The sequence below is a fragment of the Mus caroli genome, unplaced genomic scaffold, assembly GCF_978045245.1.
Source record: "Mus caroli unplaced genomic scaffold, Mus_caroli_1 scaffold_2, whole genome shotgun sequence".
In the NCBI taxonomy this organism is placed as follows: domain Eukaryota; kingdom Metazoa; phylum Chordata; class Mammalia; order Rodentia; family Muridae; genus Mus; species Mus caroli.
The window spans coordinates 15,311,819-15,328,985 of record NW_028227257.1 but is presented as its reverse complement, the minus strand read 5'-3'; the positions used below and the strand labels follow the sequence as shown (position 1 = coordinate 15,328,985).

At 42.9% G+C, this 17,167-nt stretch overlaps 1 protein-coding gene across 1 annotated transcript; it reads right to left on the bottom strand.

Moving 5' to 3' along the window:
- Nucleotides 1-11,782: 11,782 nt before the first annotated feature.
- On the bottom strand, nt 11,783-13,347 carry LOC110286672 (seminal vesicle secretory protein 2-like). The gene is made up of 3 exons (XM_021153214.1): nt 13,275-13,347; nt 12,647-13,029; nt 11,783-12,487 (listed from the first exon to the last, which is right to left on the bottom strand). Exons 1-3 carry the CDS (start codon nt 13,345-13,347, stop codon nt 11,783-11,785), a joined length of 1,161 nt encoding a protein of 386 aa, XP_021008873.1.
- Nucleotides 13,348-17,167: the final 3,820 nt, after the last annotated feature.

The window sequence follows — 17,167 nt, the reverse complement described above, 5'->3', positions numbered from 1 at the left end:
AAGAAGGTCATTACAGATTCTGTAGTTTAAACAGATTTTTAAAAAGTTATTAGTCTGTGATTTATCAATCAATTAATTATTGTGTACACATCTTATGATATGTGGGAGAGGGAGGGACACAGGCGCATGTGTCCTGGCATGCATGTGGGGGAGCCAAGAGCAAATCTGTGGAGCTGATTCTCTCCCACAGTGTTTACCTGGGGATTGAACTCATGTCATCAGTCTTGTGTGGCATGTGCCTCGACCTGTTTCACTATCTCACCAGCCCCAAAGTTATTTTTTAAAGTTAGTAAACACAGCGATGGGTTTTATTTTGGCATTCTGTTCTCATTCATTCCCCCTCCCCCTGTCTGTGCTCCTGTAGCCTTCTTTTCTCTGGTCCTTTCCTCTGTCCGAATAATCCTCTTTCCTGTGTCTGAATAGTCCTCTCTCTTCTTCCACAGCATGCTAATACCATCAGTCCTTCTCCTCCTCTTTCTTCCCATTGTCCCTTTCTATGCTCATGCTCTACACTCTGTATAATAAAACCTAGGTCCCACCTGTGATGGAAAACAGGCAGTGATTCTCTGAGTCTTACTCTGTTTAGAACAGTTATCCCTAGGTCCACCCGTTTCCCTGCCAATGTCTGAGAAACTTCTATTGTGCACAAGTTCTTCATCACAATAGAAATGATGGACATTTCTCAGTTGTTGTGTAATGCTAAGTGCAGTAACAAACATGAATGTGTGTGTATATACGTGGAAGGCTGACTTGGAGTCCTTCAGGTGTGTAGCCAAGAAAACAGCTGGGTCAAACAGTGCTTCTATTTGTAGTTTTTGAGGAAGCCCCACAGTGGCTTCCACAGTGACTTTCAGTTTGTGTTCCCATCACCAGTGTGTGAGGGCTCCCTGTCTCTACATTCTCCTTGGTATTTATAGTGTTCTGTCTTTAAAAATCTCACTTATCTTACAGGAATGAGGTGTGTCTTAGTTAGGGTTTCCATTGCTGTGAGGAGACACCATGACTAAGGCAACTGTTATAAGGGACAACAGTTAACTGGGGCTGGCTTGCAGTTTTCTGGGGTCAGTCCATTATCATCCTAGCAGGAAGCATGGCAGAGTCCAGGCAGACACAGTGCTGGAGAAGGAGCCAAGAGCTTTACATCTTTTTCCAAAGGCAAACAGGAGAAGGACACTGTCTTCCAGGTTGCTAGGAAGAGGGTCTCAAATCCTACCACAACACGCTTCCTACAATACGACCGTACCTCCTAATCCTGACCCTCCCTGGGCCAAGCATATTCAAACCACCAGAAGGTAGAATTTCAGGGTAGTTTTAATTTGCATTTCCCCAATGGCTAAAGAAGTTGAACACTTGTTCGGATATCTGTTCTTTTGGTAACTGTCTATTTAGTTCATTGGCATATTTGATTTTTGCAGTTTCTTATATATATTCTAGGAATTAATCTCCTGTTAGATATATTGTTGGCAAAGATTCTTCCTTCTCTGTAGCCCATCTTTTCATTCTGTATACTTTCCTTTCCTGTAAAGAAAGGATTTAAAAAACATTCCTTTTAGGTTATTTTACTTTATGTGTAGAGTGTCTTGCGTGCGTGCGTGTATGTGTGTGTATGTGTGTGTGTGTGTGCACTGCGTGCATGCCTAGTGACTTCAGAGGTCAGACGAGGGCATCAGATCTCCTGGAACTGCAGTTACAGATTGCTGTGAGCCACCTGGGAACTGAATTTGGTTCTTTGCACCATGGAACCTTCTCTCCATGTCTCCATGCAGAGGTGCTTGTAAATTCCATGTAATCGCATTTGTTAGTTCTTAAGATTGTTTCCTACTGGAGTTCTTTTTGAAGTTTTATTGTCCATGTCCATATATTGAAATGTCTTTATTTTTCCTTTAGTGGTTTCAAAGTTTTTAGGTCTTGAATAAGATCTCTGACCCATTTTAAATAGATTTTCATGGAGGGTGAGAGATACGGATCTAGTTTAATTCATTTATGAGTGGATACACAATTTTTCCACATCATTTGCCTTTTTCCTGTGTGTTTTGTTTGTTTGTTTTGGGCACAGTTGTTGAAAATTAGGAGGCTGTAGCTATGAGGTTTATGTCTGAGTCTTCAATTTCTCTATTGGCTTCTGGCAATTAACTCTCTCTTGCTACTCTGGGGCCAGAGCTGAGGACTTCTGGCAACTGACTGCTGATAACAGCAGGGGATAGAACAGGAAGTTAACCACTTCAGGCTTTTGACTCTTTACCTCAGGGGCCTTTGGCTGACAGCAAGAGAGAGAGAGAGAGAGAGAGAGAGAGAGAGAGAGAGAGAGAGAGAGAGAGAGAGAAAGTCAGGCGCACACACAGGTACATGTTTGTGTTGTGGCAGTCCATATACACATTTGTGCACATGTGTGTGGCTAGAAGTTGATGTTGAGAATTTCTTCCATTGCTCTGCCATCTTTCATTTTTGAGACAGGATCTTTCGCTGAACCTAGAACACATTAATTCTGGTAGGTGGCTGGCTAGTGAGCCCCAGGGGTCCCCATGTCTCTGCCTTCCCAGCACCGGGGTTACAGGTGCGCTGTCACGGGCAACTTTTTACGTGACGGTCAGGGATCCGAACTCAGATCCTGGTGATTTGTGCAGCAAACACTTCACCAACTTGAGCATCTACCCCACCTCCCTTTATCCCCTTCTCTTCCCCGAAAGCAGATTTCATCTTTGCAAAATTTTCTTAAATAACAAGTGAGGCTGGTTTGAACACTTAAGCATGACTTTTTTTAAAAATGCTTTTTCTTTGCATTTCTAATGAGAACATCCATTTTGTAGCTGTCTTTTCTTCTTTTGTTTTGACTATTTTGGTTCACATTGTATCAGTATGTTTTATTTTTCAACACAGTTAAGGTATATTTTCAATGGGTTAAGGTGTTTTAAATAAAGGAAATTAATTGCAGTGAACAGGAACGTACAGACGCATAGTATAGTCCCCAGTGACTGGAAGATTCCAACAGGAAAGCTGTCTGCCCCCTGGTAGACAAGTTGTTCCTCCCTCAGTGCTTCTAAGATTTTTATAGTTTGATTTTATCATTTCTTCTTCCTCAACTCCTCTCAGAGGCTCTCCACTTTCCTACCCACTTAACCTCATTTCCTCTCTGCTTCTCTCAAAACAGAACAAACCAAAACAACAATAAGCCAAACACCAAAATCTGAAGATCAAAACAAACAAACAAAAAGAAAGAAAAATAATAAGAATTTAAAGTATGCTAAAACAAACCAAACTGGACCAAAACCAACAGCAAGAAAGGAATCAACAGATGAATGAACAAAGAGCCAATTTCCATGAGTCCATTTTGTGTTGACCATGAGCCCGGGGCATAGGGCCCGCCTGGGATTGTGGCTGATTCTCCCTCTCCTGGTAGGCATCAGTTGAAAATAGCTTCTTAGTTGGGGCTGGGACTCAATGCCCACTTCCTTTCTCAGCACAGGGATTTTGTCTGCTGTGATTCTGTGCAGGTGTTGCTTCTGCTGCCCCGGCCCCTGTGAGTTCTTACGCGAATCGGATGATACACGTTACATCTGGAAGATTCTGCCCACTTGGAGTCATCTGTCACCTCTGTCTGTCATTGCCTCTTAGTGAGGTGACCTTGGGTATCACTACTCTCACAGCTGTGTCATACTGCCCAAGGATGGCAAGAGAAAGATGCCAGAGAGCTGGCCAAGAAAGATGACGTCACAGAAACAGATCCTGGGGCAAGGCTGACAAGGAGCCCAAATCCAGGTCAGGATGTGCTCAGCGCGACCTAGTCCAACAGCAACAGAGCTCTGTAAGAAAGGTCCTGACTACAAGTTTATGGTCTTTGAGATGCTAATTTTGGGGTTCCCTGGTGAGGAAGCCCTCGAGGAACAATTTAATAAAGATCTTACCAAAGTGCTTCAAAACACTGAACCTTCATTCAGTAACTTACACCAGAAACACAATGTGTGGAGAAGATCCAGCCACTGGCAAAGATGCATGAACAAGTTAAATGGGCTGTACATTCATGAAATAAACGTATTTCATAATAAATTTACATTTAAATTTACATTTTTTACATTTAAAAATAAATGTAGAAAGGAATAAAATGTATTAAATAAAAATCTAGGGTGGTGGTTGCCTGGAACACATGTATATTCTGATGTACCTTAATCATGTGTACTTTAAGAACCACTGACCCCTACTCGTGTGACAAGAGATTAATATCTGGAGACTTTGGTAAGCAATAAAAACTAAGCTTTAAAAATGAACCCATCAGCTGGGTGTGGTGGCGCATGCCTTTAATCCCAGCACTCGGGAGGCAGAAGCAGGCAGATTTCTGAGTTCGAGGCCAGCCTGGTCTACAAAGTGAGTTCCAGGACAGCCAGGGCTACACAGAGAAACCCTGTCTCGAAAAACAAACAGCCTGTTTATTCTTTGTGTAGAGAAAGGCCATTGATTTGTTTGAGTTAATTTTATATCCAGCTACTTCACCGAAGCTGTTTATCAGGCTTAGGAGTTCTCTGGTGGAATTTTTAGGGTCACTTATATATACTATCATATCATCTGCAAAGAGTGATATTTTGACTTCATCTTTTCCAATTTGTATCCCTTTGATCTCCTTTTGTTGTCGAATTGCTCTGGCTAGGACTTCAAGTACAATGTTGAATAGGTATGGAGAAAGTGGACAGCCAAGATATAAGATACAATTTGCTAAACACATGAAAATCAAGAAGAATGAAGACCAAAGTGTGGACACTGTGCACCTTCTTAGAATTGGGAACAAAACACCCAGGGAAGGAGTTACAGAGACAAAGTTCGTAGCTGTGATGAAAGGATGGACCATTTAGAGACTGCCGTATCCAGGGATCCATCCCATAATCAGCTTCTAAACGCTGACACCATTGCATACACTAGCAAGATTTTGCTGAAAGGACCCAAATATAGCTGTCTCTTGTGAGACGATGCCGGGGCCTAGCAAACACAGGAGTGGATGTTCACAGTCAGCTATTGGATGTATCACAGGGCTCCCAATGGAGAAGCTAGAGAAAGTACCCAAGGAGCTAAAGGGATCTGCAACCCTATTGTTGGAACAACATGATGTACTAACCAGAACCCCGGAGCTCTTGTCTCTAGCTGCATATGTATCGAAAGATGACCTAGTCGGCCATCAATGGAAAGAGAGGCCCATTGGACTTGCAAACTTTATATGCCCCAATATAGGGGAATGCCAGGGCCAAAAGAATGGGAATGGGTGGGTAGGGAAGTGGGGGGCGCTATGGGGGACTTTTGGGATAGCATTGGAAATGTAATTGAGGAAAATATGTAATAAAAATATTAAAAAAAAATTTAAAAAAAGAAAAAGAAAAACAAACAAACAAACAAACAAACAAACAAAAGTGATCAAATGATAGCTCTCAAAAGAAGAAGCACAGATGACCCACTAATATATGGACAGGTTTTAAAAGCAATGGTTCAGTGTACCTTAAAATCATGGAAATGTTTACATAAGTTATTTGATTTTCTCCTTCTCCACTGTCACGATAGCTGTTATGAAGAAAACAGCTGAGGTGGATTGCTAGCGTGGCTCCAAGGGAAGAGAATGCCTACCCATTGCTGGTATGCATGCAAACTGGTGCAGCCCCTGTAGAGGTTAGTACGAAGGGACCTCACCCAGGTATGCCATTCCTGGGCATATATACAAAGGGACCAAAGCCATTCACACTACAGAGATACCTGCACACCCCTATTACTGCTTTAGTATTCTTAATCATGGTAGCTGAGGTATGGAAGAAGCCCCAATGCTCCCCACCCCCCATCAGACGAACAGATAAAGAAATTCAGGTACATATCCACAACGAGATTTTATTTGGAGGTAAAGAATGAAAGTTTGTCTTTGGCTGGAAATAGATAGAAACTATAATATTAAGTGAAGCAAAATGGACCCAGAAAGACTAATGAAATGTCCTGTTTCTGCCTGTCCTCTGTGCAAGCATCCTTGGGATTCCATCTCTCAGGGCCTGCTTTCTCTAATGCACAATTGTAAGGTGTATGCACACGTGATCTGCCTGCCTGCCTTAGTCTCCACAGCACTGGGATTACAAAGAAGCACCATCATGCTTGATAGATTTACATGGATGCTGGGGCCATGCATGTGAGGTGCCCCAACCCTCAAAGAATCCTTTTGAAAACAATACCAGTCCGTTGGGTTTGGTTGTCCGTGACTGTCATCCTAAGCACTAGTGAGGGACAGGAGCATCATAAGTTCAAGGATGGCCTAGGCTGCTACATCCACTCCAGTAGTGACAAGCCTAGAAACCTGGACGCACTCCCGAGGCGAAGTTCATGGAAACTTAGTCTCCTGGAACCATGGCATCCCATATAACAAATGCTCCAAACTTGTCCTTGCAAATGGATCTGTGTGCTTTCTTTCAGTATTGTTTTATTATAGGTACCTCCAAGCAATGACTTGCCAAATACCTAAGTAAAATTGAACTTTGCTTCCTGGCTTTCACCAATGTCCTAGGTAGTCCTTGAGCCAACCCTGGGCTTGGAATTCAGTAAGAATGTTACCTATTCAGTAGCATTCAGAATTACCTCTAGTATTGTAAGAGAGATAGAGGAACTAGAAGGTTAGCTAGAGCAGAACTCCCTAATTAGAACCATGACTTGGGTGTGAAAGCCCTTGCCCCAGGAGTGTAAAGACCTCACACCTGGCTTCTAAGACTATGGCTGACCTTAGATAGAACTGACTTTGTCTCAGTTGTTTTATTGCCCAGTTCCTGCCAGTCTTTATGTTTGCATTCCTCTGTTTTGTGTAAGAGTCATTGAGCATCCCTTAACCTCATTATTCCTTGATGATGTGTCACCTAACTTCCCTATTTTCTTCTGTATTAAAAGTTTGGTGCTCGATTTGGCAAATTACATTCAGATACACACTCTCTCTCTGTGTCCATATTTGTTTGTCATCCGCACCAACTCCTTGCTCGCCTGTAACCGGAACCCTAAGTTTTCCTGCAGATCGAGGACCAACTGAGGTCCATCTGCAGCACTAGGCAACACAGTAAGATCCAATTTATCCTGTATTGGACACACCCCTTCACTGGCATTGGAATCCACTTTTTCGGGATTTTGACACAGACTGAAGATCAGCTGCTCTTTGGTAATCCTCTTGGACTCCAGCACCTTATCAGGAGAGAGCCATTGTTAGAGTATTCAGATCACAGCCTAGAAGCTGCCCCCTCTGCCCCTCCCACCACGCTCATTCTCTCCAGTCTGTTAGAGAACCCTGACTCATACACTGGCCTGCCTTGAGCTTGCTACGCGGCTGGGGTGAAGGTGACTTTGAACTTCCGGCCAGCTTGCCTCTGCCTCCTGAATGTTGGTAGTGCGTGTGTACACTTCATGCTGCAAACTGAACCCTGGGCCTCGTTCACGCCCAGTAAGCATTTTATCAGCTGAGTTAGTCGCAGCACCAGCGCTGGCTATGATTTGTTCTCACATCTGAAGATTTATATATTTTACCTCCCAAGTTTTCTGCCTTTTAACATCCTACTCTCAAAACTAAAGCTATTTATTTACTATCACTTAAATAGTCTACAGTAATTATGATGCGTTGATTCCGGGCAAAACTATTTTCCATCTACAGATTGTAAAAATATGTTAAGTAATACACTTTCATAATAAAATTATGGGACAAATGCTGGATAGTTATGTACAATCCAAAGTGGGGAAAATACAAGGAAATATGGTTCCATGTCCCCCAAACTTTCAAATTAAGAATGTCCAATTCCATTCTGTTCTATTATTTATTTTAAAATGTGTGATTTAATATTCACACATGCATATAAGGTGATAGAAGGTGTTTTTAAATCAAACCTAGTCCTCATTCCCTCCCTTCAATTCTTCCCCCCGTTTCCAATACAGTTTTCTTTCCCAACTTCATGTTCTTTCTACTCAGGGCCTCTCTCTCCCACTAAGCCCTTTTAGTGTTCCTGATATGTGCTTGGGTGTGGGACCACCTACTGTGTGCTTGGGTGTAGGACCACCTACTGTGTGCTTGGGTGTGGGACCACCTACTGTGTGCTTGGGTGTGGGACCACCTACTGTGTGCTTGGGTGTGGGACCACCTACTGTGTGCTTGGGTGTGGGACCACCTACTGGAGCAAAGGCAGTATCTCTTGTTCTCTCCCCCTGCCCACCCCTCCAAAATACACAGGTGATTTTTCTTCCCAGTCTTAGTCACTGTTCTATTGTTGTGAAGAGACGCCGTGCCCAAGGCAACTCTTAGGGATGAAGAGGAGGAGAGGATAGGGGAGGAGCTGTGTGAGGGAGGGGCTGGGAGGAGAGGGGGCTTTGATAGGGATGTAAGATAAATAAATAAATAAATAAATAAATAGAAAAAAGAAAGCATTTGAATGGGTGGTTGCTTACAGTTTTAGAGGGCTCACCCATGATTATCATGATGGGAAGCAGACAAGCATGACGTTGGAGCAGTAGCTGAGAGCTTATATCCCGATCCACAAGCAGCAGGCACAGAGAGACACTGGACCTGGCATGGGCTTCTGAAACGTCAAAGCCTATCCCCAGTGACACATTTCCTTTAATAAGGCCACACTGCCTAATCCTTCTAAATGTGGGGACTAAGCATACAAATAGATGAGCCTATGCAGGGTTGAGGGGGATGGGTGGGACATTCTCATTCTAACCACTACATACCCCCAGCAGCCCTCAATTGTCTGTAGCTCCTCAGTTGAGAGGTGAGACTTCAAGAGACCCTATGCTAAGATGTGGGCTGACTTGGTATTGCACAAACTTTGTGCATGCAGTCCAAGACGCTCGGTGTTCATGTATGCAACTGTGATGTCGTTGCAGTTGACGCTGTCTCCTTCAGACATCTACTCCCTCTGGCTCTTTTAATCTTCCTGCCTCCAGGCCCACAATGACTGCTGAAGGCTTCACTCTTTTATCCTCTGCGTGTTGACCAGATGTAGGTGATGATCTCTTTGATGATCACCGTCTATTGAAGAATGAAGTCTCTGAGGTGAGAGTGGAGATAGGCACCAATTTATGGATATAAAGATTAAGAACTTTGGGAGTAGCTTATTACTGGGTCCATTTAACAGAACAACAGTAGTAGGCTCTTCCCTATGGCCTATGACCTAGCCAGCCACAGCTTTTGGGTGCAGTTAATGGTACCAGGTATTGATTTCATCTTGTGGAGTAGGACTTAAGTCCAATCCACACCCATAATATCAATTCCACTATGGCTCTAGGGGACACACATCACCAGGCCAGTTTTGTTATTCTAATTCGCAGGATTCACAGATGGGTAACAGTGTTGATGACATTTCTCCCCTAGTATGCACGCATAGCACCTTTCAACACCGAAAGCTAGCCAGTAGGATGAAGCTTGCAAGTCAGTACACAGAGTGATTTCTCTGTCCTGTGACTTAGATGTGTGTGGTCTTCAGATATGTGATAGAGTCTTACCATTGAGTTGCAGAGGGTAACTAGGAGCAATGGCAATAGTATTGTGTGTGTGTGTGTGTGATCCCAGTGGTCAACAATTCAAAAAGAGGTAACCTATACTTGGCATGGGGCTTTTTGTTTGATAGCCTATGGTGTCTGAGTGAGATATTGCTCCTCTATTACACTCCCTCTGTCCACTCTGCTTTAAGACTGCAGAAGAATTCTTGTGTTTCCATCCAGAGGTGGTACCCAAAGCTTTTGAATCGACAGCAAAGGAGAGCTTCCTCTTTGTACCTAATGAAGTGACTAAACCTTCCAGAGTAAAATTAGCAGTAGCTCTGTGACCTGCACATTCGTTTCTGTGTCTGTGGCACCAGGGGCAAGTCTTCTTAAAAACACGCTCCTTTTTCCATAAGTATCAAATGTATTAGTAAGCAACCTGTCAGCCCAAGTCCTAGACTACAGAAGTCCTAAGAAGTCCCAAGTCCTAGTACTACAGAAGTATGATAGCCTTACTTGATTTCACAAAGTTAAAGATAATTGGAGGAAACTTTCCCACGTGGAAATGGTGGGCTTATGCCCAGAAAGAAAAGCAAATTTAATAGAAAATCGATATGTTTCTTATGCTTTTGGTTATGAGCCCAGTCTTTAGTGGCCATTTCTCCAGCTCGAAAATTGATGTTTCCATGGTGGTGTTGGAATTGGAAACTAATCTCCTTGGGCCCGTGATCTTTCGACTCTGACTGTCAGTTTCTAAAGACCCACTAGAAAGAGAGTTGTAAGGTATTTTAAGGTTGACTTTAGGTAACTCACAGGGCATCTGGCACAGTTCTAGCAACTTCTTTAGAGCCCAGACATCTATAAATGTGGATTTTATTGCTGTTTTCCCCAATGCCATACAACTGTCTCTTCCTTTTGGAACTGCCCATTGGGAATATCCCCAAATCCAGACATCTGTAGGAACCAGATCTCAGTCAACAAGTACAAGTGATGCGGAAAGTTATCTTTTTATTGGAAAGTGAGTGTTTGAGGAAGCTCCAGGGCCAGAAGTCCTACAGAAAAGCAAGTGTGAGTACAGGGTTGTCCATGAACCAACGATCTGGGGCGACATTGCAGTCTGCATCTTGAAGGTATCATAGACTTGACTCTGGTGAGGCGAGTCCTAGAACGAGAAGTAGTGTCAGTGATGTGAGGGCAGTCAGAAGTTGAGGTGTAGATGAGCGGATTTCCGCCCCTTTCAATTTTACCAGAACCACTTTCTACAAATTGGGGTGCTCGACCACTCATGACTCTAATCAATGGACCGTAAGTGGTGTGTCCATGGCTTTTGTTGCTCTCCCTTTCTTAAAACAAACAAGGCAGTGAATATTGTCTTTCTTCTGGGGCTCAGATTTCACTCCCTATGTCACAGGTGTCCAGCAGCAACCTATAGACCCTTAATACCCTGTGCTCACTTTCGGGGTCTTCCTGCATCACAGGCATGGATTTGAAACCACACAACCCCAAACCCTTTCACTTTGCTCTCTGAGAATCTCATACACATATACAGTGTGCTCTGATTACCGCCAGTCTCGTCATTTCCTGTATCTGTCTCATCCTGATCACCTCCACTCCTCCCTACAAGTCCCTTTCTCACAATCATATCCTTTTGGTTTTGTTTTTGTGACCAACCGAGTTTAACCCGGGCTACCAACACGACTACAAGTCTGGACTGCCCGCTGGAATTTAACAGGCTCACCACTGGGAGTACAACTGAATATAGTGCCTGCTCCAAACAGATCTTTGTAATCATATCTTCCATCCGGTGGAAAAGCAGCTAATCCTTAAGCTCATGGTTTGTGATGGAAAGCAGAGGTCACAGGGACTCAAGAACACTCACTGGTGTGGAGGAAGAGCTCACCTGTGACAATTCCTCGCACCAATATAAGCAAGAAACCAATTTTAAGAACAAACAAGATTGTATCATGAAATGATAAATATGATCGCATAGGTGGTACACATTTAATAATATAAAAACTATGTTCAGAAAAGCACTGAAAAGTGCCCCCTTAATGTAGTAATACAGGACCAATTGTTAACCTAGCTAGCTCCCTTACTCTGCCCTTACTGTACAAGTGCTCATTTTTACCAGGGGTTGCTTTTCATCTTTCTAAAAGTTTGTAACAATAATTCTTCTGATAGTATCAAATGGGTATCAGTTCCATAGTGGACCCAGGACTTCTTTATATACCACAAATAAAAAATTGGGATAAATATCTTTCCTACTTGGTAGAAACATACCTTGATATTGATCTTGGTCTTTAGTTGGTCAGTGAATATGTTATCCCTTAAGCTGAGCTTGATAGAGGTCTGCTCCTCCCTTTGTAAAATAGTTACCGTGATTAAAATTTTTTCGTTGTTCTTGTAATTTCTTTCTGTATTGCTCAAGATATCCTTTATAGGATTGTGAGCGCTCTTGTCCATATTGCCGCTGTTGTCCGAATTGGGATAAGTCTTCCTCTGTTTTCATCTGTTGGGTAGACTTCTGTTGTACCGAGAGGTCATCATCATTAAATTGTTTCCGCACTTGCGACATCCCTTCATCCATGGCAAATCCTTTATGCTGAGTTTGTTGAGAAAAACCTTTGAGGGATTTTTGTTGGCCATAGGACTTTAGTTGGGAACTTTGAGATTTTACTTGGCTAAAGGAGGACTGTTGCGATTTTTGTTGACCATAGGATTTTAGTTGGGCACCTTGGGATTTTAGTTGGCTGAAAGAGTTCAGTTGACCTTCTTCACCATAGGATTTTTTTTGACCATAGGATTTTACTTGGGATCCACTGGCTTTCAGCTGTCCATAGGATTTTACTTGGGATCCACTGGATTTCAGCTGTCCATAGGATTTTATTTGGGATGCACTGGACTTCACTTGTCCAAAGGCTGATCCCCCAGATTTCATCTGTCCACTGGATTTGAGCTGTCCATAGGATTTTATTTGGGATGCACTGGACTTCACTTGTCCAAAGGCCGATCCCCCAGATTTCATCTGTCCACTGGATTTGAGCTGTCCATAGGATTTTATTTGGGACGCACTGGACTTTACTTGTCCAAAGGCGGCCGATCCCCCAGATTTCATCTGTCCACTGGATTTGAGCTGTCCATAGGATTTTATTTGGGACGCACTGGACTTCACTTGTCCAAAGGCCGATCCCCCAGATTTCAGCTGTCCATAGGATTTTATTTGGGACGCACTGGACTTCACTTGTCCAAAGGCTGATCCCCCAGATTTCAGCTGTCCACTGGACTTCACTTGTCCATAGGATTTTACTTGGGATTCTTGGGATTTCAGTTGGGAAACTTGTCCATTCCGACAAAGTGCGGCCCCTTTGACACTTGTATGCTCTTGTGAAACACGTGTCTGGGTCATGTCACCACCACCCTGGCCGTACACCCGGCGTTGTGATTGCATGAAAAGGCTTTCTTCAGCTGCTTCGTCACTTCCTCCTTTGATCCCGAAACTGAGATGGCCTTTCTGACCAAGCATAAATCCCTCTGAGGAGCTGCTCTGGAAGTGGCCTTTTGTCGCACCTGGTAATTGATGATAAGAATGTTTAAGATACATAATCTGCACAGTCCTTCCAAGTCTTATTTCCAAAATTTTCCTATAAAACGATTGATGTTCCCACAAGGGTTTTGGGTTTTGGTAGAGAAGAATTAAGTCTCATCAAAAAAAAAAAAATCACCCAATGAAAGGATTTGCTTATGCCCAGAGCACCCTTTAAGACATTCTCCCTGAGTGACTTTCCCTCTATCCACCATCCCTATACACTCACCATATTGTCCAACCACAGCTGACTGTCTTTCCAGAATGAGGAGCAGAGAAAGGACGAAGACAGAGGACTTCATCTTGTCAAGAAGGACCTTCACTGAGAGCTGAGCTGACTGGCACGCTTATATCTTCTCTAGCTGGATGTAGCATGGATATGGCCAAAGCTACAAAAGGCACTGACCCCTCCTTTTTTAAAAAAAAATTATCTGTAAATGTCAACTTCCTCCCCACTGCGCGGTTGGGGACATTGGTAATGTTCCCAGGTAAAGTGCACAGGGACGTAATGTCAGAGACCTTTTTCTATGTCATAAGCCTCAGTAGATCTTTATCAACCCTCTGACTTTATCACATCCCCTTTGCAAACAAAGTGTGTTTTATAGTATATTTATTTTACGCATTTTCTTTTTATAAGGACATGATTAAACATTTTATTTTCAAACAAAATCCAGAGTAGAGTGGGGAAGAGATGTTTTTTAATGCTCTGAGAGTAATCAGGGCCTGATCTAATGTTCCTAGTCACACTGTAGTGGAGCTGATACTGTTTAGGGTGCTATCTCACAGAAGCCCATGAAATTGCTTGCTTTATATTGAATTTGACATAGCTTCTGATTTACATGCAAAGGAGCAGTCACACGTACAGAAAGGCACAGGAGACAATTAAACACAAGGAAGCTCCAAACAGAAAGCGGAGAATCAATGGAGATGAAGATGTAGCTGGGTTGTAGACCATTGGCCCAGCAAGCGTGAGGCTCTTGAGTCAAACCTCAGCCCTGGAAAAATAATAACTGGGGCACATTAATGTCCAAAAGTAGCTGTGAGGTATAGAACTATGACTAGTGATGTGCCAGTGTCTGTATTTATCTAACATGGGTGCTTGCTTTTAAGATAAGTTTTTTCTAGAAACATTGACAAGAGAAGATGGTGGTAGCTGTGGTTTGTTAGCTGCAGTGTTTCAAGTAGTCTGTGTGTGCAGTGAAACGAGTTTGGGAGTAGATATGGAAGGCAAGGTGAGGTGCAGAGGCGTTTTAAAGGATGGGGGCAATGCAACAGTTAAATGGTGATAGGAATCACTGTTGAAAGAGCAAGAGATAGTGTTGGTTTCCTTGCTGAATGTATGTCATGGAATCCAACATAAAATTAAACACAGTATATCTTAATACAGGAAACTCTGACAGAATTCACCATAGAAATGGGCTATGGTGAATATTTACTGCCCCTGGTGAATTCATTAGTATCCTGAGACAAGATGGAAGAATTGCCCTCTTGTTTAGAAACACAGCTCTGTGCGACTGGGAGGATAAGAGAAAGGCCTCGTTATGGCATTTGTGACTGAGACATAGAATCAAAAGGACAATGCCATGGCCAAGGCCTTAGGAGAAGAAAAGACCCCTGCAGGGTCCCGCTTGGCATTCAGAATCATATGAAGGTAGTTCTGGAAGGAGGTCTACTTGAAAACAAATTTCCAATCACCCCACCCCAATATTCTGGGTAGTGATGTCTGGAAGGGACAAAAGAAAGTCCACTCATGTCCTTATAAAAAGAAAATGCATAAAATAAATATACTACACAACACATGGGTTATATGCTTGCACTCTGATCTCTCACTAAGCTGCTCTCTATCCGGGAAAAAGTGATTCTTTCCCTCAGGAAGCCAGTGTGTCACACTGAATCGATTCCAGAACAAAATTGCTCAGTGTGCCCACTCAACATATACCCCCGTCCCAGGTCTCTCTTCTGTGTTTTAGAAAAATCCAAGAACTATTTCAATTGGGGGGGGGCAATAAACAAAAGATCTGACAACTTTGATCACATCTCTGAATTAAGAATAAATTTCTTGATATCTCTTTCCAAAAATGCAGATAAAACTCAGGGGTAAGATACGCGAACAAATTCTGAAGTTGCAGATCATGCATAGCACGTAATTATGCTACACATAGCACGTAATCATGCTACACATAGCACATAATCATGCTACGCATGCCAGAAGGGAATGCACTGAAAACAAAAACTTAAGTTTAAGTATTCAGTCTACTGGCAGGAAATGAAAAAGAAAGAAAGAAAGAGAGAGAGAGAGAGAGAGAGAGAGAGAGAGAGAGAGAGAGAGAGAGAGAGAGAGAGAGAGAGAGAGAGAGAGAGAGAAAGAAAGAAGGAAAGAAGGAAAGAAGGAAAGAAAAACACACGACGAATGATCCATACGTCCTGATCCCTGGTGGGTGACAGCAAAACTCTTGCTGAAAAGTATTTTTTTTAAATATAGGGCATTCTCCTTTTGAAAACATGCTATTATTAACAAAGGTAGCAAAATCTGACTCAGAAGTTGTAAAATACTATGCTCAGGGAACAGTAATTTTCTTGCATAGGACTAAGCAACTTGGAGAATGTAAGATAAATCATCCTAAGAATAGGCAGAAAATCTAACATATGAGTATCATGGGACTCCAGACAGCTACCCAAGATGACCTTTCCTCAGCTCACCACCCACATGTGTGGAGTGGACAAAGTCCCGAGTGTATTTTTGACATGTGTGTGGTCGTGTCAAGGATGCCAATGCTCCAGAGTCATGAGAAGGCCTTCACTTGGCCCAAGGATGGACAATAATTCAAGGGTGACCTTTAGCAGAAACAATGGTGTACAGGAAATACCAACCACAGCTTCCTCATCCAGGTGAGGGCTGCCTGAGACTGCTCCCCTACAGAGACCTCCCACTGAGGGGAGCTCACCCACCCCCCTCCTTTGTGCCCTATATAATCCATACACGGAGTTTCTGGGCAGCTGCTGGTGAGTCTTCATCAGAGAGCATGACCCACCTGATCCCAGCTTTTCTATACGTGTCTCTGTCCTTTGTTCGTTTCTGATAATGGCCCCAGACATGTCAGTTTTAAATCTGTGCAGGTTACACAGCTGTTGATAACTGGGTACACAGAATAAGTGTACAAGTATAGGAATGAAAACCCTACTTTTTAAATATGTGTGACATAAAATTTGTCATATAAATACTCTTTTATTTTTCAGCTTCATGCTATTAAGTATATGCATATTGCTGGTATCTGTCTCCAGATGTTTTTTTCATATTAAAACCCAAGTCTGTGACATTATAACAACATATTTCTCTCTCATCTCATGCTATACAATCTACTAATTTATTATATATCTCTATTAATTTCATCATCTGGATACTTATACAAATGAAATGATACAGTACTCTATTTATTTGCTCATATCTGCTGCTTCTAATTTAATGTTTTTAAATATCAATTTTTTCTTGTCTTATTGTATTTTAAAATTTCTATTAATCTTTTTATTTGTTCACATTTCAAAAGATATCCCCCCCTTTCCAGTTACCCCTCTACAAACACTCCATCCCATCTCCCCTTCCTCTCCCCCTTCCCCTTTGCCCCATGAGAGTGCTCTTCCACTCACTCATCCATTCCTGCCTCACCACTCTCGAATCCCCCTGTGCTGGGGATGAAGTTTCAGGACCAAAAGCTTCCCACTGATGCCATATAAGGCCGTCCTCTGCCACATATGTAGCTGGAGCCATGGATCCCTCCATGTATACTCTTTGGTTCTGTGATTTAGTCTCTGGGAGCTCTAGGTGGTCCTGTTAGTAGACATTGTTCTTCCTATAGGGTTTCAGTCCCCTTCAGCTCCTTCAGTCCTTCCCTTAGCTCTTCCATTGGGGTCCCTGGGATCAGTCCAGTGGTTTACTGTATCTGCATCTGTATTGGTCAGGTCCTGGCAGAGCCTCTCAGGGAAGAGCCATGCCAGGCTCCTGTCAGCAAGTGATTCTTGGCATCAACAATAGTGTTGGGGTTTGGTGTCTGCAGATGGGATGGATCCCTAGGTGGGGCGGTCTCTGGATGGCCCTTCCTTCCATCTGTGTTCCATTTTTGGTCC